At 40.0% G+C, this 22,790-nt stretch overlaps 1 protein-coding gene and 1 long non-coding RNA gene across 2 annotated transcripts in view; one reads left to right on the top strand and one right to left on the bottom strand.

Annotated features, from left to right (window-relative positions):
* Positions 1-2,781: 2,781 nt before the first annotated feature.
* LOC139118006 (uncharacterized) lies at positions 2,782-15,896 on the bottom strand. The gene is made up of 4 exons (XR_011548612.1): positions 15,759-15,896; positions 6,992-7,108; positions 5,728-5,967; positions 2,782-3,248 (listed from the first exon to the last, which is right to left on the bottom strand). It is a non-coding gene; the product is annotated as an uncharacterized lncRNA (long non-coding RNA).
* Positions 15,897-20,586: 4,690 nt separating this feature from the next.
* Positions 20,587-22,790, top strand: part of LOC139117881 (short transient receptor potential channel 4-like) — a 33,988-nt gene continuing 31,784 nt past the window's right edge. The window contains exons 1-2 of the mRNA XM_070681115.1: positions 20,587-20,675; positions 20,959-21,139. Coding sequence (XP_070537216.1) covers positions 20,587-20,675; positions 20,959-21,139 — 270 coding nt within the window. The remainder of the gene's footprint in view (positions 20,676-20,958; positions 21,140-22,790) is intronic.

Genomic DNA, 22,790 nt, shown 5'->3' on the forward strand with positions numbered 1-22,790 from the left:
GCTAAAAATAAGCTCATTCACACTAACTGCAGAGCTAAAATAGAATTTAACCATTTGATTCCATGTCTGTTCTTTTTAAAGTTATATTCCTTGGAATACAAGTAAACAAGTAATGATAACATATATACTTGTAAATCTCTATTTTTCATAAGCTTGTCAGACTGCTAAAGGTGTGCTTGTGATTTTCTGATAACATGAATTTTAACTTATTACAAGCAATAATTTTGATCTCCAAAGCAAGCTTCAGATGTAGTTTTCAGCTTTTGCTCTTGATAATGGAATGGGACTTCATGTACTGTATTCACGAGTTAGTCCAATTTGCAATAATCTGCAACATAAATCTCTGTACCCTGTCCACAAGTTGACATTGCCTGAAATCCATATCGCACAAGCTTGAAGATATATCTCCTTGGAAGCCATCATTGTTTACAGCTGGGGGGGGGGGGGGGGTCAGAGGAATATGAAGGGGGTCACTCAAAATATTGAAAGCTATAGGGGGGGGTTACTCAAAATGTTGAGAGAAAGAAGGCGGTTACTCAATTTTTGGTGCAAAATGTATTGAAACGTTGGTGCAAAATGTATTGAAACACGTACCTCTCAGATTGCACCACTTCACACATCAATTTCTAAAAATTTTTACACAGTAAAATTACACATTGAAAACACCTCTGAGATTACGCCAAACTGTACCAATGCACACTACAATTTCTCAAATTTTTCCATGCAAGGGAGATGAGCAAGCCCGTCGGACACTTTCCCCATCAGCCTTCCGCATGTTCTTCAATCAGTACTTTCAAAGTCTACCCTATCAGATATCCCAGTGAGGACCCTGTTATGATACCCATCCATATTAAACAATACTGTATGTGGTTGTATACTGGTTATAGTGTGACCTTTGACATCTTATGTTTGTTGTGACTTTGAATTTCATTTTGTTGGTTTCACCTTTTTCAACCGTCATGAGATAACCAATGATTATCTAGCAGGGTACACTAGGATTTGAATGGTCTTTACTATTGCTGTATTTATGTAAATTATATAAAATACATGTATTGAAATTTAAGTTTTCAAAAGTGAGGGGGAGGGGGTCAGTCAAAATTTCCATGTAAGAGAGGGGGGTTACTCAAGTTCATCATGGTTTTTTTTTTTGGGGGGGGGGGGGGTACTTGAAATTTTAGAGTTTCCGACAAAATTCCTCCAACATCCCCCCCCCCACCCCCCTTAGGCTGTAAATAATGACAGCTTCCAATGAAATTTGGGCTGCAGTGTAGCTGTATCTTTTTGATGAATTTTTCACAAATTTTATAATATCAACTCTAGTTTCTTGTTCTTCTTCTGAAAGCTTACTGGGAAACAAAGTACCTATATATATCATACATGTGCACATTGCAATGTTATTGACCAGTATATGTAAATCTGGGTCCTGATTGACATGTACACCTCTGGAGCAGAAAAAGTGATAATGGAATGTTTATAAACAATCATCACAAGTGACAATTACCTACAGGTTTGTTATTATACTACAGAGATCACCATGATACTGAGGGGAGGCATGAAATAATAATTGTGTTTTCTCAGTGCTCTGAAAGTTGAATTTTCCTCTCTTTGAGCTGGACTACCTTAAACAGTTCTGTGTACTAGCTGTAATATGATGATGCTTAGTATTGCGGGTTATATCTGTTAAGTTGCCCACTGTTTGTCTGTGGTAGGTGTAGTGGTTTAGGAGTTTTTGATCCCAACATACATGTACATACAATCTGTGTGCTGAGCAGTGTAAGGGTTCACGTCTGTCCACCATACTGACTAATAGGAAATCCTCTACCAAATGGAGATGCAATCCCACTGTCTTCATCTTGAGACAACTGTCCCTGGTAGTTGGTTCCTTTCTTTGCGTGGTAAATGCTGCCTTGAAGTCGGTTTTGGATTTATCTTGCTTCCTCTTCTGCATGGATATACACACCTGTTCCCTAACATAGAAATAATAATAAACTCATGGAAGACATCATGGACCAATCATGGAAGATAATAATTTCTCTTCACAAAAAGTTAGTTTATTTGTGTGTTACATATCAAAGAATTCTTGTGTACAATGTTATGTAGGTCATTTCCCCCAACTCATCATGACCTGAGTTCAATTAGTCTAGAAACATTCCCAAGGTCACTGCCCTTGATGACCTCACAACCTTGAATTCAATTAGTCATGTTTGGAATGTTCTGGAAAGTTGATTAGCTGTGTAAGGGAGATAATTTTAGAACAGTAATTAGCATGTCAATAAAAGTTCTAGATTGTTCTTACATGCCTTTATAAAAGGGACGTGCACAGCTTCCAGTCAGACTTTTGGGATCGTGTCTCTTGTGTGTTACTAACTCCAGCAGTAGTCATTCTCAAGACTTTTCAAGACCTTCACTGTCAACGCTGGATTTATACTGTGGTCTTTGTGCAGCTTCCAGCCTGCAAGCCGAAGGACTGTTCATTCATCCGACTGACTGTTACAACTCTGAGACTGGAGCTTTGCCGTCCCAGCTGAGATAAGTAATCTGTACACTTTTAAAGCTTGTACTCTATCCCTGACTTAGCAATTAGTTTTATTTTTGTAATAAATTTTGTTTAAACGTTAACTGCTGAGTTCACCCTTTTGTTCGTTTTCTCTGCACGTAACAACAAAGAACAAATAAATTTATTTTTGTCTCCGCTATATGCATGTTTCTCTAACCTAGACATCTCAACACACTTTTTCCTTCTTGCTCATGTCATATGTAATAGATTGGCTATAACCAATGTCCTGCACAGTTTAAGAATGAGGATTGCTATCACATGCATGTTGTGTATAATTCTGGATGGATTAGTGTTAAGCTGATGCACCTGCATAGTTGCTGCTGGCAATGTCAATTAAAATACAGCAATGTATCACTTATGTTTTTGTGAACCTGTGTTTCTAATTAGTATTCTTGTAATTGTAAAGATGCTATACATGTGTAGCTATATAAAGACAACTAACATAAAACACTTTGTGCAAGTTACAAGATACCACTTCCAGCACATCTTTGCAACAGTCACTTGTGTACATATACTTGGGTGCAAGGACTGAAATGGAAGAAATTTACCTGTTGTTTGATCATTTCCATTCATCTTTCGTTATAATGTCATGGTCCAAGTCCAATTCAAAGCCCTCCACTTTGTCTTTAACGCTCTTTGTCAAGGTCAATGATATTTCTCATCCGTGATATTGCAGCATTCACTGCTGATCCTGAATTGTAAACAGATAGACTCATGATTACTTATAACTCTTTATTTGACAATGATAACCGGAATGATTAAAATACATTTGATGATGGGATGTATTGCTGGGATGAATTGTAAACACTCTGTATGTCCTTAACCCTAATGATGATAAGCATTACACACATGTAAACGTTATAAATCACGTGTGCATACCAGATGTATTCTCTCATTGGAATATATTTCATCATAACAGTTTTATGGATCCTACGAATGAAGCTACATGTATTGAATGTCTAGTCATGTGCATTTATCATATCATCTGCATTTCACTAGGCAATTCATAGAGTGCCAAGTCTAAAGAAAATTTTTTAGCAAATTCAGCTAAAAAAGAGAAAATAACTTCACCAAAAATGTGTAAGCCATGATTATCACAACAAAATTACTGATGAAATACTAGTAGAGGTGTAATACATTTGATCTACTCAAGAGGGTATTTTAAAAAGAACTACAACTGTGTATGACAACAGCAGGTTTCCGCTGCCACTCGCAAGAGCGTGAAATGGGAAATGAAATGTCTGCAGATTGGGAAATATTTTTCAACTATCCTTCGCAAAACTGGTTAGTGCTATTTTCAGGGGGCTGATCGAGAGTGTAGTTAAAAGGCAGAGATATTTTTCAACATCCCTGGGTGGTCATTCTTTCCTCGCTTTAGTGTGCAGTCTCAGAAAACTATTATAATCAGTAACAAGTGATATGCCATGCTTTCAGATGGCTGCATGCAATGACCTTGTTATTTTATGATGACAAGTGCTTTGTAAACAATGCTTCTAACATAGTCAGGAAACACTGATTGCAGTGTATTTTCAAAAACTAAGCAGACAGCAGCAGCCAATGACAGCAAGGGTGGTGAACAGAATGAAACCAGTGTTTCAAAAACCGGCACCTTAGAACACTTCTGTGGCAACCTCAGAGGCAGCTATAAATGAGTGCAGCATGGTAAACTGTCAATTGGATGACGTCCTGAGCCTAACTTCATGTAAATGTTATAACCTATGCAAATACAATGACCTAGGCCTATCCACAAAACAATTATTCAGCATCGCAGGTGACCCTGGGCTAGCCAGAATACACATACAGGTACCTGCTATGGAAAATGACCCAGGCCTATCCTGAATACAATAACGGTACATATTTTATTGAAAATGACCCACGCCTATCCTGAATACGATACAGGTACAGACTGTTTGTATTGATGATAGGCCTTGGTCATCTCCCATTTTGTATTCTACATAGGCCTGAGTCATCTTACATGTACATACTGTGTGCATGTAGTGTATTGTGGATTGGCCTAGGTCATCTTCCATTGCATTTTATATATTATGTGTATTGTGGATATGTCTGTGCCATCTTCCATACCATGTGAATGCATTTGGATTGAGGATAGGCCCGGGTTATCTTCCATACCGTGTACATGTATTTGTGGATATAGGCAGGGGTCACTTTCTGCCATGATGTGTAAAAGTACTGAATATAAAACTGTATTGTGGATAGGCATAGGTCATAAATTTGCATGAAGATATAACTAGGATGTTGTCCAGTTGAATGTTTACAATGCTGAACAACAAGCAGCACACTGTGACATGCTAAGTCGTGTTCGAGTACAAGTAAGCAAAAAAGATAATTGCACAGGCTGTCCGCAGAGTTGCAGGGTAGGAGTAGTTACAAAAAAAAGAAAGTGTGCCAGGAATAGTTCGTTGAATTTCCATGGCTAGTGTTTGAATAAGAGAAGAGTCAGCTTTTTTTTCTGTAAGACATGTGGCCAGACAGGACATTTTAACATATACACCCAGTTTGATTTTGAAACTAAAGCATTCACTGTTTGGACTACCAATAGAAAGAGGCGACTGTTTACACCTAGTGTACAAAATGTAATTACCAGTACACCTTCTTAAAGTGAACAGTTGGTGTAAAAATTAGACTCTGTGATTGGAGAACTGAAAGCACTTGATGACTGAGGCAGAAGCTATGGATCTTTCAAAGGAAACATCTTGAAGTTACCCTGTCAATGATGTAATACTTGTGATACATCTTGATACATTTACAAAAGTGCAAGTCACATAAGTGTTTGGCACACAGGAAATAAAATTTGTTGTGAATGTTATTAAGAAAGCAGTTTGTTCCATAAAAAATAGTTATTTATTTACATTGCCACTGATTATCAGTCGTTCAGGATGGTCCTACTTAAATTTTTAAATCACAAATGGACCTGGTAATGTATTACCTTGAATGTAAATGATTATTGGACTAGTTTAATGTCATCTTGCCATTGTAGCAACTGATAGGACCCACCTGAGTATACAACTGTCAGTTGGATAAAAATCATAAATGCAATTACATGTAATTTTGATGGCTATAGTTCTGGCTAATCAATTTTGGTCTCAATTAGCCATAATGGCTTAGGGGAAATTTAGCCAGTGGAAACACTGAACAGTGTAAGTACAAACCTGTGCCACAGCAAGGACCCATTGTCTTAGGAAAGTAAATATATTGATGAAAGACTCCCTCAATTCCACAGGTTTTTGCTCTGCATTGATGTCAACACCACGATCTCTGTTCAGTTTTGGCTGTTTGCATAGCCACACACTGTGTATATGCTTTGCAATGGAGGATGGTATAGTCACTATGTTGCTTTTCACCTGGTTGTCATTGCCCAGTATGCACTGTCTCAGCAAGGGATCTTGAATCTGATTAGGTGAAAAGAAAACATTAACTTGAAGCATGCAATGTAAATATTATCTCCTGCAAGTTGCTGACATTAGTTTACATCAGTTCATTCTAAATATGGCTTTTTATATGCAAGATAAGACAACTTGATTGTTTATGACTTCTGTAATTTTAATTAAACTATAACTTTGCCCCAAACCCATTGTATTCACTGGTGATTGTGGACCTTTTTAAAGGAAACAGGTACATAATGTAGGTCAAGACGTGTATTCAAGCAAGTAGCAATATATTTATTTATATATTTATTTCAAAGGAAGACCAACAGGAACAAGTCACATTAACAGGCTCCATAAAATATACATAAAAATATAAATGCATAAGGTACAATAAAACAATAAACAACACAACAAACTATATGAAACCATTAAAAATATGTACATATTTAAGCATGACATTCTGACCAGGCATCTGAAACTTTGACAAGATAAAGTGATGTCAATGGCAGGGCTGGAAATGCACAATTCATTTAGAGTAGCCATATATCTTTGAAGAGCCAAGTACCTAAATACATTGAGTTTTATACTGCGAGTCTAAAAAACAATGCGGGTTCTAGTACATGTAGTTTACTGAGGAACATCAAAATTAATATGAAACATGACTGGGGACAATCATACACATTATTCTTATATTTCTAAAAAAATATAAATAATTTCCAATGATAAAGAGGCCAAAGGTTCAAACGCTTGCAGAATTCTTCATAATTATTTCGGCTGTAAGGATGCTATGTTTGAAACAAAGGAACTTCATGAATTTCATTTGCACTTGCTTTATTTTGTCCTGTTGTTTTTTTTTGCCAAGGAGACCACACTAAAGACGCATATAAAATACTTACATGTATTACATAAGTTATGTACAAAGCAATTGATGTTGAAGAAAGTATCCGCCAAATAAAACAGAGCATGCGAAAAGCTTAACTGATAATGAATGAGACATGTGCAGGAAATTAAAAAAAAAAAATAATTAAAAATTTAAAACAAATCTTACCTGATGAAGGATTTTATTAAAGATCAGTTATCCATCTTTTGCTTCTTGTTCCTTCTAAGTTTCACATACATGTACCTCTGAGGCTTTACGAGCAGGGTACGTGAGGTATACTTACAGCTGTAGGCAAATATCAATGAATACAATTAGAATCTTGCAGATAATCCTATTCCTCACTGTCTGTACAATGGATACTCAACTTTATAATCATGAATATATGGGTCAAATGATTAGTAAAATCATTCACTCATTCATTATGTATTACCATGCTATATACATCTCATTTAATTGGTCGAGCTGAACCATGTGACTGACCACAAATACACAGCAATGGTTTGTTTTTATGTCCGTGAAAATGAATAATAATGCTAACATTGTAACTTTTCAGCAAACATGTAAATTGTCAATTGTACAAAGATCAAAATAGTGACAACATCACTGTTCGCTCCCATATAAGTTATCAAAACAAGTCAACAATTGTATGAAACATGGACATACATACAGACAGACTGACATACACAGACTGGCACAGAGTGATGACATTGACCCCAAGTGTGCCTTGGCCCATGGAGAGTGATAAAGATATAACAAACAGCTGAATGTAATGATAAAATAGTTAAGTATAGGCCTATACAGGCACTGAGAGTGAATACGTTACAGCATTTGATTAGTTTCTTTTCCTTTTCAACTTCTGTGATAATCTTTAGACAATCAATCTGCAAGGCAGTTTATGTATTGACAAATATGCTATCTTTTACAAGCACACAGCAAACTGTTCTTGATTTTTCATTTACAATATTTGACATAGACTGAAATACATAACATGCAACCAATGTTTACACTTTGCCCATACACCAGATACATGGAGAAATTTCAACATACAATCATCAACTCAGAAACCCTACAGGAAAAGTAAACATTGTTTTCTTCCAGAACAGCTGGTGCATCCACATATGGAACAACTTACAAACTTAACCAATTACACAAGGATGATGACACAAGAGATAAAGTTAAACTGTGGTGAACTTGACTATTCCTTTCAAATCCTTAATTAACTTGACATCTTAAACTAAAATACACTGCATGGTTAATTGTGTGCAAAAATACATCGGGGTGGACCATTTGATAAGGGATGGTGTCTGAAAGATCGATGAGGTACATTATCTTTTTTATCCGATCCATTGTACATTCTGTTTTCCCCACCTTCCCACCTTTTCTTTTTGTCAAACCTTCTCTGGCTGAATTTTTTATTGGCATTTGTTTGGAATTTTTTCAAAATCTGCCAGGATTTTTTTACTGCATTTCAACACCAAATACAGTTTACCATATCAAAAGCTTACTAAATAACCACATTATATTCTCTTAGTTCCAGTAGGTATAAATTACCAAAAAAATCTTAAAAATACAAAATGAAAGATATCCCAGTAAAACTGAGAGTTTCACAAAGTTGCCCCAAAAATTCAAAATTCCGGATTTCAACTTAATTTCAATATATCTTATTAACAAAAACCCTAAGAACCGGTTACTAAATATCAAAGCAATCAGACTGGTAAATTTTGAGAAACAAATTTTTTGACCAAAAATGAGAAAAATTGCCCCCAAAATACAAAATTGCAGATTTCATCCTAATTTTAAATATATCTAATTAACGTAAACCCTAGTAACCTGTACACTAGATATCAAAGCTACCAGATCAGAAGTTTTAGGAGAAAAAATTTTGACCAAAAAAGGCAAAAATTGCCCCCAAAATAAAAAAAAATTGCCAGTTTCAACATACCTTCAATACATTATATTGAGATTAATCTTAGATACCTGTATACCAAATATCAAAGCTATCAAATCAGTAGTTTTTGGATAAAAAAAAAATTATCAAAAATTGGGAAAATTGCCCCAACATTGCAAATATGACAATATCAATACAATTTGTACAAGCGTGACTGAGTTCATCCTGAGGAACATGAATATCAAGTTTCATAGCAATCAGACGAGTGATTTCAGAGAACAAGATTTTTTTACTAAAAACGGAAAAAATACCCTAAAAATACAAACATGCAAATTTCATCCCAATTTTTGCACACATAATTTAAATTACCTAAAGAAATCTGCATACCAAGTTTCAACCAAATCTGACCAATGCTTACTGAGTTTTAGCCATTTGCAGGATTTTCCTTTTTTTCCCCTCATTTGCATATTTTTGGCACTGACATGTTCATTTGAACAAATTCACATCTCCACCCCTAGGTGCACCTGTACACCAAATACTAAGACAGCAGGTGCTACGGTTTTGGAGTTTTTGACGTGGACGGACATACATACATACATACATACATACATACATACATACATACATACATACATACATACATACATACATACGTACATACATACATACATACAGACGAAATTTTTCCACCATACAAGAATACCTCCCATTTGCATATATACATATGCATATATGGGAGCTAATAATCAATTACAAAAACAAAATGAAGCACTTGTGGGCCAAATTATACTTTTTAAAAAAATCTCCAGATTTGCCAATTTTAGGGTGGGCATGACCGTGCATTGCCTATTACATGCCTTGATGTGAGTGCAAATCAGTGAATTGATTTGAAAAGGAATATCTGGGTAGTTAGTGGGTCGGTTAACGATGTACTGACTGGTTTCCATGGTGACCCAGGCCAGTGAAGCACTTCAATGTTTTCTACATCTAAGTAGACGCTTAATGATAGATGTAAAATATACATGCACACACTTTTTTTTACTTTCGTTAAAATCCGTTTGATGTTGGTCGATAATGGTAAAATTGTTTGAAAATGTCCTGCATATAACTACATTGTAAATGTCATATAGCATTTGTAACCATGAAGAGGCATGTAATAAAAATATTGTTGCCTGAATACATGGGTTTATGTGCCCTCGCAGCAGGAGACAATTTGCCCTCCTGGCGTCAGGCATATTGTCACCTGTTCTCGGGCACATAAACCCATATATTTAGGCAATAATATATATTATATCAAACCAGTATATTGATGGTGTAAATACAGCGATCCGATTGGTCGAGACGCGAAAAGAACAGTGGTATATTGGCGATATACCACGGCTGGCACACGCTCGAGCTCTCAGCTTGAGCAAAAATCCATTTTTGACGTTCCACGCCACAATTTCAATATACTGTTATGATATAATAGCAATAAATCACACCTAGCAATGGTATACCACGAGATTTTGACCAGTTCACTCCATATATACACTCGCTATCACTCGTGCATATATGTCGTGAACTGGTCAAAATCTTGTGGTATACCATTGCTAGGTGTGCTTTATTTTCACATGGGAAATTTTTGTAAATCTTGATGGTTTTCTAGGGTTTGTTGATAATATCATGAAAATACAAGACTCTGCCTCGACCATTAACATTTATCTATACGCTTGGGCAAGACTGAAAGCCAAAATAAGCATGCTCGCCAAGCCTTGTTATTCTTGACTTTCCGCTTGCCCTTGGCCATAAATGAATAATAATGGTCAGGGCATCACCCATTATTTCTAAATATTAATTACATTAATCATTAATTAATATGGTTAACATAAGTGTGATAAGGGCATTTATGTACAAGAAATTAAATTTGGAATTTCCCCAAATGCACTCCATGTATACAAGGCTGCCAATAGAACAAGGAACAATTTTTTCCAATACAAAACTGACTACATTTTTGCACTCTGTAGACTTGCTCCAAGTCTGTGGGCATGTAAATATCAAAAATTAATAAATTGAAGGAATAAACTTCTGCAGACTGCAAGGCTAGGTGGTGGGCTGGTGCTCAGATAGTGGGGTGAATGCTTTTCCCCACAGACTTGTAAACCTTGCAGGGTTTCAGTAGCGATAAATAATTCATATGACGTCAGGTAATAAATATGCATGACATATAATCTCAATCTTACTCAAGCATAATTTTCCAACTAATTTAAAAATGGGGATAGAGAGGAATGGTGTTATAAACATGTTTTCAGAATTTTACAACAGTCTGTGAATCTGTCTAAACATGGGGGATATTTTTGCCTTCCCCGGGGAATCACAGCGGTACAATTATCATAATGAATCATGAGAATCTCCAGTCCTGTGTAGCATCAGTAAATTTCAAAATTACAATAGCAGCTTGTCACCTCCCTGATGTTTGTAAACACAGCCTCCAGATCCCACCACAGCACTGCAAAAATTGCATACAAGCTCTGCGTATGTGTGAATAGGTTGTCAAACTTTGAGGCGTCACCGTTCTCCTAAGGCTATGATGATCTGCGGGTACGGGTATTGATGTCATTTGACTAGAAAATTCACTTCCTGAATAGAATCATGAAAAAAAATCTTTCATTGTCTAGATATAAATAAAAATATCCTTCACAAAAAAAATCTTCATTCATGCATGGGCTACCAGACCTTGTCACTGGGCTACCAACTTCAGAAAATGGTAGCCCAATGCAATGGGACTACAAGAGAAAAAAGTTAATTTCGAGCCCTGGGGTGTGTTACCGGCGTTATACGGCCGTAAAAGGCCGGCAACACATACAGCGCCCTGCCACGCAGAGCTATAGATATAGCCATGCTGTGATTATTAAACCTCTGCGTGCAGAACTTTCGTTTCTCGGCGGTTCAGCAATAAAGTGGTCTTCTCTGCAGGCGTCTACTGACAATATAGTATACGTTTGTACGTTTCGTGTGACTGTATGTTGTAACAACACATGATGATTGACAAAACACCGAAACCAGTGCGATCTCACTGCAATATCAATACAGCAACTCTGCGTGGCATGCTGTACGTGTTGAGGCTGACCAGCTGCAGTATCAGTACAGCAGCTCGCGCTTTAGGTTTTGCCTGGGTATTTGGGTCGGACGGCAAAACCTCGAGCCACTGTGCAGTTTTACACACACTGCTACAGCAGTGCCACGCACAGCTGCAGTACAGAAGCTCGAGGTTTTGCCTGGGTATCTGGGTTGGACGAAAACCAGATTTGCCGTCCGACCCAAATACCCAGGCAAAACCTCGAACTTACTGTACTGCAGCTATGCCCCGGGACACAGGCTCTAGAGTCATGCAGGCGAACCGCTAGCCGCCACTGATACAATAAAAATCAAAAGGTGTGTAACAGCGGCAGCCATGCACGGAGCCCGAGTAAATTTCAACAGACGGTTTCGCCCTCTTTTATCTCAAATACAACTTGCTTATTGGGGTCGATCGATGCTCCAGTTCATCAACTTCATGAAAAATCACACCAATATCCAAAATCTCTCTGTTAAGTCCATGAAAAAGCTGTGTTTTCGGAGCAGTGTCAGCTAGGAAACGCTGTTATCATACATGACCCACATTGACTGGGGTCAATGGTCATGACCCACAAGGGGAAGCTTGTGATTGGATGACGGTTTTACGAACGTAATTTCAAAATATCGGTTAACTTTCACTTGTCCGCACCACAAGCTTCGCTATGGCAGCGTATTCATACTGGTAAGTAAGATTTACAGTTTTCCTCATTAATGTTTTCACTTCTTATCTTACTTTGAATGAAATTTTCTTTAATATTCCTGACTTGTTGCCATACCTAACAGGGGGTTTGCACCTAGTGCAAGTCGGAGTGGAAGCATATATTGTACAGGCTACTGCTATAGTATTTTGTTTTCGTTTTGATCATGTGTAGTACAATGTGAAACAAGCGAAATTCGTGCAAGCTCTAAGAAACATTATTTTCTCTACGCGAGGACTACTTTAGTTCGTCGTACCCTCGAATTAAACTTGCCGATTCTCTTATTAGATAAAATTATTTACATGGTTTACAGAAATCTTTGTGACGGCGTCAGATATAATGTGGAATACTACATTTCGTTCGTATCAGGAACTCATAGCAAGAACTTCTTGTACTGTTGCAAATACGAAGTATTCTTAGGTCAAACAAAAAATATTGTGCTGTTCCGATAACCCGACCTACTCTATTTTTTATCTGCCGACCCTAATTTTTTTGGAGCTACGTAAACAAGGAACTAAAAAGAAAACAAAGAAAAATCCGTAAAATCACACGTTCGATACTTGGCATTTGATTTTTGCTTGAAAGAGGGTGTCTTATGTTTTTCCTTTATATACCTATATGGTACATTGTGATCTGGAAATGTTATGGCCAGTGTTTGAGCGCCCTGAACCCCTGAACAATGCATATTTAAAAATAAAAATATTTTGTAAAAAGAAAAAAAAATCCTGCCGACGTACCTACCTTATTTTTGAAAACCATGTTATCTGAACAGAACAGCACAATTTATTTTCTTTTTTTGGCCTCAAAGATAATTGCCAATTTACAGTGATACTCTACGAGGTTGCTTGTCAAAATTCGCGGAAATCATTAGAAAATCTATAAAAAAAATACTATTAGTAATTATGACCACGTGTAAAAGTGTCATTCGACGTTACAAACTACTGCTCCACACGCACGCAACGTCTGGTTATCACATGACAACAGCGTGCGGAATTCACGCTAACCCGATGGTCGGAGACCAGCAGTTTCCATGCCGGACGTACCAGTAACTCTTGAAATATGTCCTGCTGTTCCTAAAGACGGGCCAGTAGCTTTTCCTATTGTACAGAAGTTTACCAGAATGTTTTGCTAAGCTAAATACCTGACAAAATTATTCAAAGATACGGTACTGCATCAAAGCGAAAGACGTTACATGTGTTAGGGTGGAGATCTCGTCGTGATCATAAAAGAATAATTAGCGTATCGATCGAGTTGCATGTGTCGAGGTAAACTGGGTTTCGATGACACTTCAACATTATATGATATCGGATATTTGCAGCTACTGGGCATCACAATATCGAAATTAGAATTGTTTGGTCAGATCATAGACCCTTGACTAAAACTAAGGTCAGATTTATAAGATGGTGAAACCTCCATATATATTGGATATTTACCCACCTTTTAGACAAGTCTAGTATGATCGTATAATTAAAGTCGGACTATCGAAGTCGGGCCTGGCTAGACCGCTGGGCCAAATCTGTAAGGTTTTGATCTCCCAGATATACATCGATTATTTACCCCGATTTGACAAGTATAGTATCGAATCGAGTTGATGCCGCAATGATGAAGTCGGGCTTGGCAAGATCTGTGAGGTGGCAATGCAAATCTCCAACATATATATCGGACGTTTGTCCCGAAATCGCCGATAAACATCGGTGATTTTAAACAGACCACACGTGCCCGAGACACGAGATGAGTCATTCTGGTGACGATATTGGGGTCCCAATCGCCGATAAATATCGAGTAAACATCTTTGATTTCACAGTCATTCCAGAATTGCCTAGCTATAAAGAGTCCTAAAATCGCCGATATGTATCAGCCTGGGGTAAAATATAGGCAATTTCTCAAACCCGTCGTGCAGCGACAAGAGGCAAGTCATTCTTGTATTGTCTAGTATCGATTTTAGACCAGATATATAGATCGTTACGATGACGGATACATGTCGGACGTCAAACGCCGATAGTAAAAAGTAAATGTCCGATATTTAAACATTGTGCATGGTACCGTCTTCATTGACCTTGATGGCCATTTGCCTCAAGTTGGTCACTGTAAAGATTACGCTTACATTTTAAATTTGTGATTTGTCTTTTAACGTGGGTTTGGACATTTCAGTATTATTTCTCTTTATCAGTTGACCTAATTTTTTGTATTCCCTTCATTGACTTTAATGATGAGTCCTCAAAAGGGAGAAGTCAGAATCGTGAGTCAAGTGTTGTATTGACTCCATTTGTGTGTGATCCGGCGTTTGTGCTGCCAAAACTTACCCATCCCTGATCGGAGTTCTGGATGCTTAGCATTTCTGTGTTGGGACGTGTTTCAAGCCCACGCTTGTGTTCTTTTTCTCAATGTTAGAAATATTTGTTGTGAGAGGCTATTTTAGGAAATGAAAACGTTTATGTGTAGTGCTTAACCTTTTACTGATTTCATGTTTTTCAACACTGAGATCAGTTGCCCCAACTTTCGGTTTTGATAGTCATCTTCATTTGAAGAATTAAAAAAGAATAAAAGAATTAAAAGGCATAAAAAAAACAGTTTGATGTTAGGATTTTGAAGTGGTGTCTTTATTTATTTTTCAATCCCATCATATTCTTGGCCCCTAGACTGAGCGCAGGTATATATCTCCACTATATTTGGATTTGACCTGATGATCGGACCAGTTGATTTCCTTCAGGGCCAGTGATTTTTTAAAGTTACTGGCCCGCTGGGCCAGTAGAGATTTTGCATGAGTTTCGCACACTGCATGACAAAGACGTTACGGATACTGATCGAACGTAATTACGTGTAACTAAATCTCTCGAGTGTAGCACCCCTGAAACGGATGACGTATCCCTTAAAAGTAACAACCAATCAGAACATTTCGTGATAGGTCAATGTGGGTCATGTATGATAACAGCGTTTCCTAGCTGACACTGCTCCGAAAACACAGCTTTTTCATGGACTTAACAGAGAGATTTTGGATATTGGTGTGATTTTTCATGAAGTTGATGAACTGGAGCATCGATCGACCCCAATAAGCAAGTTGTATTTGAGATAAAAGAGGGCGAAACCGTCTGTTGAAATTTACTCGGGCTCCGTGCATGGCTGCCGCTGTTACACACCTTTTGATTTTATTGTATCAGTGGCGGCTAGCGGTTCGCCTGCATTGACTCTAGAGCCTGTGCCCCGGGAGCTATGCCAGGCAGAGAGCTATATTAAGCGGCAGCATACTGTTACTTACGTGGAAGAAAGGACTTCGCCAGTCGAGGAAAATACGTGATCATCAGCTGCTACCCTACAATGGTGAGACTTGCAGTACGATGTAACAAAACGCAACTCATACGCGATCGACCGCGGGGCCGCATAATGAAGTGAATTCGGCGAGTTCCGCCTGGGCATTCCTCGTACAGTCTTCGGGTCACGGGGTCACCGAGCGTTTGTGACAGTAGGTCCGCTTTACACAGGCATATCCTTCCATGACAAACAATCAAGTACGCCACTCTTGGCTTTATTTTGACAATACATCAGAGAAACTGAATGTACAAATTTTACAGAATGCTTTATAAAATATAACCAACACTCCTAACACATTAAGTTTTCAAGTATAGTGTTAATTTAGCGTCGCTACCTTCGTTACACTTGTTCTCATTTGCATAGAACTTTACACCTCCGAAATTGCACTAGATGCTGTATCGTGGGCACACTGGCGATTGATGAAAGTTAAAACATGTTTGCTAACAGTGAAAATGGTAAACTTTAAATGTTGCAGGTATGTTGACGTGATGCATCTAGATATCATACATGAAATACATTGTCAGTATAATGTTTCTTTAAGACAAGTAGTCAATGTTTTTCAACGTTTTGAGCTCTCGATCTGTCATGGACGACGAATCTTATCAGAATGACAAAAAAAAAAGAAATATTTATTGTTGACCACTAGATGGCGGTGTGATCAACTGTTTGATATTTCAAGTCTCTCATCTCTGTTGACGTCTAATATCAATGGCTTCTCGGCTCTTCCTTGGTAAGTCAAACTGTGCTAAATCGATGATAGTAGTGGAATTCCAATCGCTATCGTGATGTAATCGCTGCACATATTGGGATAATGTTGATGAAATTGTCTAAACTCTAACGGATTTACCATCCTGCCAGAGGATATGAAAACGCCAATTATATAGAGAACAGGACTAATTATGTACCTGAAAAATAAAACTTTACACTCATAAATAAAATACCGAAGACACTTTTGGTTTCGTTGGTCATGCGTCAATAAAAGCGCTCTTTATAAACATGAAACATGATTGCCGCTTAGGGTTTGGGGAAGCCCAAGAACTTCAACAAAACCATCAGTTTTCCCTATGGTATGGTGTCCTTTCTATTTTATTATGGCGCATTTTATGCTTTACCAGACTTTCCTTTCAGCGGATATCGTTTTGTGTTATTGACAAAAATGTTTTTTCCGACCAGGTTGTCAATAGATTATTATTAGCAGCAGGGAGGTTGAATGGACCAAGGGATTTGGCAAACGGGGGCTCTCAGCCCCATCAAAAATGGTTTTTAGCCCCTTGAGTGCGTTGTAACCGTGTTTTGAAGTCCCCAGCCACGGGAAATCGCCCCTACACATAAGAGTGCCCGAGGGAAGGCACTTTTGCAACTGCACATTGGGAGCCGGGCGAATGAGTTTTAATATAAAGTGACTGCTCATAAACACGGCTTCCAATGACTAACCTGACCTTCTGATCTCACAGTAAAAATAAGGTCAGTCTCCAACTGCCTGGCTCGCCGCCTGAAACACACACACACACACACAGCTGCATTGATGATTAAATTACAAGAATGGGTTTGCGAGTGGCATTTAACGATCAATCATCTGTGACAACCATTGTGTTAAAGGTATACTGTCACCTGTTCCAATTTTGCCACAGTTACCATGGAAAGATAAAATCTAACCAATCAAAGATTTTAAGCGGGTGGCCGCTTTTTTAAAACAGCGCCCTCACATGGGCATTTTGAATACCAAGGAATGCTCTCTTGACCATATATGGGCATATTTAGATTACAGGTGACTGTATACCTTTAATCACTGGGGCATATGACTTTGAACATAATGGTGTTTCACACTGTTCTGACAGCAGACTGTAAACAACCCTTCCGTGTTTGAGTAAATGCCTACACAAACAGCTCAGAAATACTGTCAGAAAACTTGTACAGTGTCAGATAAAACTGGTGTCAGACCGGAAGTTATGTCACGGAAGTAGAATGAAATATAAATGAAATGGCTCCGCACGTTGAAGTCCCCAGGCCCTGGTCATCTGGGATGAGGTCTGTACTGTGTTCCTGCAGATTCTGGAGACCTTCTAGGACTGGCTCAACCACAGGATTGTCCAAGTTATCTGCTGTGGCGACCAGGGGCAGCCGCCGCTGATAGCTGGTGAGATGCCACATAAGTAGCTGCATCGTAAGGCTGACTACTACAAGGAGGTGAAGGTCGACCATCGAGCCAAAGACTTGGCCCTCAGGGCCCTCAAATGGAGTGTCTGCCTCCAGCCTGACAAAGTCCAGTGCCAAGAGATGCAAAAGGCACTGACCTGCTGCCAAGGGTTGGATCGGTCTGTTGAGGCCTGGTGACCTTATCTTGACCTCGAAACAGAAAGTTCACAAACGAGCGCAACAGCTGCTATTCCAGCACCACAAGGACTGCTTTCAAGACTCCCCTAGGCCCCTCCTGTACCATCCGAAGGACAGACTGCAGCAAAACATAATAGTCACCATCCCAGGCACTGACCGCAGTGAAGAGCTGGTTCTGAATAACATCGTGAATGCCAGCGTAGGGGCAGTGGTAGCAGCCATCCAAAATGGCAACTTGCGACTCAGTTACGCTCTTACAGTCCACTTCAGCCAGGGCCTCACCATTCATGAACCCCAAAAATGTCTGGATTGTCGACAATTATCTCAAGTGGTCAAACATTGTCTACCTGGCCATGTCCCGGGTGGAGCACCTGCACCAGTTTGAATGGGTAGTCTGTCCCCCGGAGGAGGATTCCAAGGTCAGACCCCCAACTGAGCAGCAGCTCTGCAAGGCTATCTCAAAGAAGCTCATGGCCTACCTGTGCCAGGACCAAGCCACAGGGAGAAGGTTTTACCTGAAGGTTGATCACGCCCTGCATCGCAAGGAGGCCTGAATTAGCCGTTTTGTTTCCTGCAACATTGAGCTCCTCTGAGTTTACCAGCCCAAGGATACCAAGCAGTTTGGTGTCGACCGGTTAGACATGACCGGGGCACAAGAGTGACAACATACAGTTGACCTGTCTTGACTGTAACAGGAACAGGGAGCAGCAGCCCTCATTGCCTGAGGACCCCATCCAGCGGCAGTTGGGTGTCCGGGTGCACTACCAGGGGTTCCTCGTGGACAAACCCCCTTGGCGGCCCATCATGTTAAAAGTAAAGCACAGGCGAGTCAGGCTTGATCACCGAGCGCCCAAGCCAGTGAATGGTCAAGGACCAGACTGGATCTGTCGCTCGGCGACTACCGCCCTCCAGCTCACCAGGCAGATACAGATAATGGATGCCAACCTCTGAAGGGAGCTTTTGCTTGTGAAGGACAAGGGGATGATGTCAGATATGGCGTCAGAAGGCTTTTCGCTGGTCAACCAAATGGCTTCCGAGTTCAGGGCCACAACAACAGCTGGCAGCTGGGCTACTGGTGTCCGAAGAGCTGCTCAGCCAAGATTCGATTGAATCGTTCTACAATCCCTTGGTTCTGGTCGACGTTCATGTGCCCACGCCTGACTGAAACATCTTGCTTTGAAAGCAGCTGAGAAACTGGGCCCATAAACTCATGCCCTGGATCTACCTGACGCAGTTTGGGCCAATGCAATGGGAAGCCGCATCTACAGATGTGAGAGATGGCCAAGGCGACCTCTTTGGCCTCTTTGGTGGTCAGGGGCTGACCGGAGTTGAAGTGGGAAGCAAAATCAACGGCAGTAACAGCGTACTTGTAGGTGCACTTGCCCACCTTATCGTGTTGCAGAAAGAGGTGGTCAGTCAGCATTGTGGACCTCGTTTGGCGCGCCAACATCGAATTTTGGCCGTGGAATGTGCTGTGGAGTTGACAAATAGGTCTGCCAGATGGCTTGCCAAAGTAAACACGCAGGACCACATCTTCAGGGACCTTAGCAGCTTAAGCCAGTTTCTTGATGGCTGCGAACCCTTTCAAGTAGCCATGGGGGCTGTAGCAACTTTGCTGTCTGCTTACTGTCTGCCATTTTGACACTTACTTGCACGACATTCAAGCAGTTATACTTGCTGTCAAGCGCCCCCCCAAAAATGGCTTGACAGTCTCACACAACTGTCTGCAAGGGTCTTGTGCTTGAGAGACATAGAGAAATATGGCAAGTCCAGCAGCAAGTACTTCGTCTCACATACAACAGACTGCGAGTTTCTTGCTCTTGAGAGACAGAGAAATATGGCAAGTCAAACAGTAAGTCAGCGGCAAGTCCAGCAGCAAGTGGCTTGTCCCAATCAAAGGAGAAATACCACGAGGCTGCCGACAAGGCCTGCCGCGACATAGATCAATTCACATTTTTCTGTCCAGTGCTCAGCCTGTAGTATTCTTGAAACTTGGGTTCATCAGCCATAAGAGGGGCCACACCCCAATCTTTTGCATAAAGAGATGCAAGTCCTCACCCGTCAAAGATAGCTCTCTCTCTTGGCCTCTAGTTCTTGGCTCTGTGTCTGTCTTTTTCAGTTTTCAATCCGCTTCATCCACTGCAATTATTTGCGCTCAAAGAGTGAGATCTTTCAGAATAATCGTTTTCTGCTCAAGCATGTCTTTCGTGCAACAGCCACTGCCACAGCTCCCCACAGTATGAGGACTTTGTTTAAGATGGGTTTACCAGGGTTGCCGATCTCTGTCATCAGTAATTTTTCTGCGCCAATAGAGTAGACAACGGACGACCCTGCCAGCAAAGCCCCTTTGTACAAACTGGTGTCCATTGCGCCATAAATATGTAAATCTAAAATATGAAGGGTCGCATCTATAAATTATTCCACTTTGTAAAGTGAATGCCATGCGACAGGAGCAAGAGGAGAAGAAGGAGGAGGAGGGCCCCTGTGGCCCGCTGCCTGTGTCACGGCCGGCAGATGGGGCAGATGACAGGTGTGCTTACATTTTGATGTAGTACAAGCCTAGGGTTGTCAAAGCAACCCCGGCTATCCCTAAATGAATGTTACAAACATTGTACCAAGTATGAGAGCGTGTGGCCTGTGGTACCTCAGGACCACTCTCCGTTGGAAACACAGCAACCCTGTGGGTCGCTTTCTTTGCTTTCTCTTGCTTTTTCTGCCAACTGATCTAGGCCAACTTCTTCCCCATTCCATTCGACAAGGGCTCTTCTCTTTCTTCAGAAGTGTAAAATTCTTCATTTTTGCTGTGTCTGCAGGCTCCGCTGCTGGTGTTTCTGCACTGCAGAAGGATCAGTGGCCTCCACTGATTCCGTTCTCCCAGGCAAAGCCATCTCCGTCTATGTAGGTACCCCAATTCTTTTGGCCCTCTTTTTTGATGTCGACGTATTTGGCCGTGATCAGCCCTACACTGACCACAGCGAGAACATGCCACCAAGTGTAAGCCAAGCTCCCCCCCTCCCAGCTTATTCATCTCACTTCTGACAAGGAAATCAGTGTTCAGATCTTCGGAAAGCCCCCCTCCATGCTGTCGATCGGCAATAAGCAGCCCAGACCCTTACTAGTCAAAGAAACGAGGTTCTTTATGATGTTCTCACACACACGGGTGTTGATTGCTGTCTGGTAGATGGTGTAGTGTTTTATCGTGCGCCCGAGCTTCACTTTCTAGATGGCCTTTAGAGTGAAAGGCTTGCCAAGCACATCATTGCTCTGGTCGGTATGGGTCCTCCTCCTTTTCTCCTTTCAGAGGGGGAGGCCACTGGGAAGCTTACTTCCCCCAACACGTCCTGCACGTTTTCGACCATCGCTTCTATTCTTTGCACAAATATTATTATTCATTTATATAGCAACCATGACCTAAGGTCTTCAAAATTTGCAAATAAAATTGCGTGCGGTCACATGACTTTGGCCGCAATATTGGATTTTCGAAAAATACCAATTTAATCTTCAAAAATCTTCTCCAGAACCGATACACCGATAAAGCTGAAATTTTACTCATGTCATCCTTAGAGTAATCTCTTTCAAGTTTGCAAAAGACATTAGGATCGGTCACGTGATTTAGCCACCATATTGGATTTTCGAAAAATACAATGTATTCTTTAAAAATCTTATTCTACAGAACTAATACACAAATTGAGCTGAAATTTACTCATGTCATCCTTAGAATGATCGTTTCCAAGTTTGCAAAAGACATTTGGATCGGTCATGTGAGTTGGCAGCCATATTGGATTTTCGAAAAATACCAATCTGCTCCAGAACTAACGCACAGATTCAGCTGAAATTTACTCATGTCATCCTTAGAGAGATCTCTTTCAAGTTTGCAAAAGGTATTTGGATCGGTCACGTGATTTGGCAGCCATATTGAATAATGCAAAAACCTTAATTTTATCTTAAAAAGTCTTCTCCAGAACTAAAACAAATTGAGCTGGAATGTTACTCATGTCATGTCAAGTTTGCAAAATGGATTTGAATTGGTCACGTGATTCGGCTGCAATATTGAATAATCGCAATCATAACAATCCATACTCCAAAGACATTAGGTCAGAATTCGCAAGACAATAGTTGTAAACATAGACACAAAACAGCACAAAACAGACAGTAAATAGACGGTACATAAACAAAGTCATATTCATGAAAGAAAGATATATGGACCTCTGGCCAGAAGACCAAGGAGTGATGTCAGGTGTTTCGAAAATAGTAAGCGCATTCTGCCCCACATGTGGCACCCGCCATATATCAATCTGTAAGTCAGATAGGTAGTGGTCACTAACTAAGGCCCAACGTCAACGATGCCATCAGCAATCATTTGTCGAAGAGAGATATCGTATTTATCTACCAGCTTGCGATACCTGCAAAAAAAGCGTTTGAATGTAGAGACAAGTCTTGCTCTGGTGTAACCTTGATTTAACAGTTTGTAAGAGAGATGGCCACGTCTCTCTACAAAATCACCATATGAACTGCATGCTCGTGCATATCGAATAAGCTGGGAAATGTATACCCCATAAGCTGGTGAGAGTGGAATACTACTTATGAGGTGTGGAAAATTGATTATACTAAAGTTGAAATCATCTCTCTTGTCATATAGCCTAGT

Source organism: Ptychodera flava, chromosome 18, assembly GCF_041260155.1.
Source record: "Ptychodera flava strain L36383 chromosome 18, AS_Pfla_20210202, whole genome shotgun sequence".
In the NCBI taxonomy this organism is placed as follows: domain Eukaryota; kingdom Metazoa; phylum Hemichordata; class Enteropneusta; family Ptychoderidae; genus Ptychodera; species Ptychodera flava.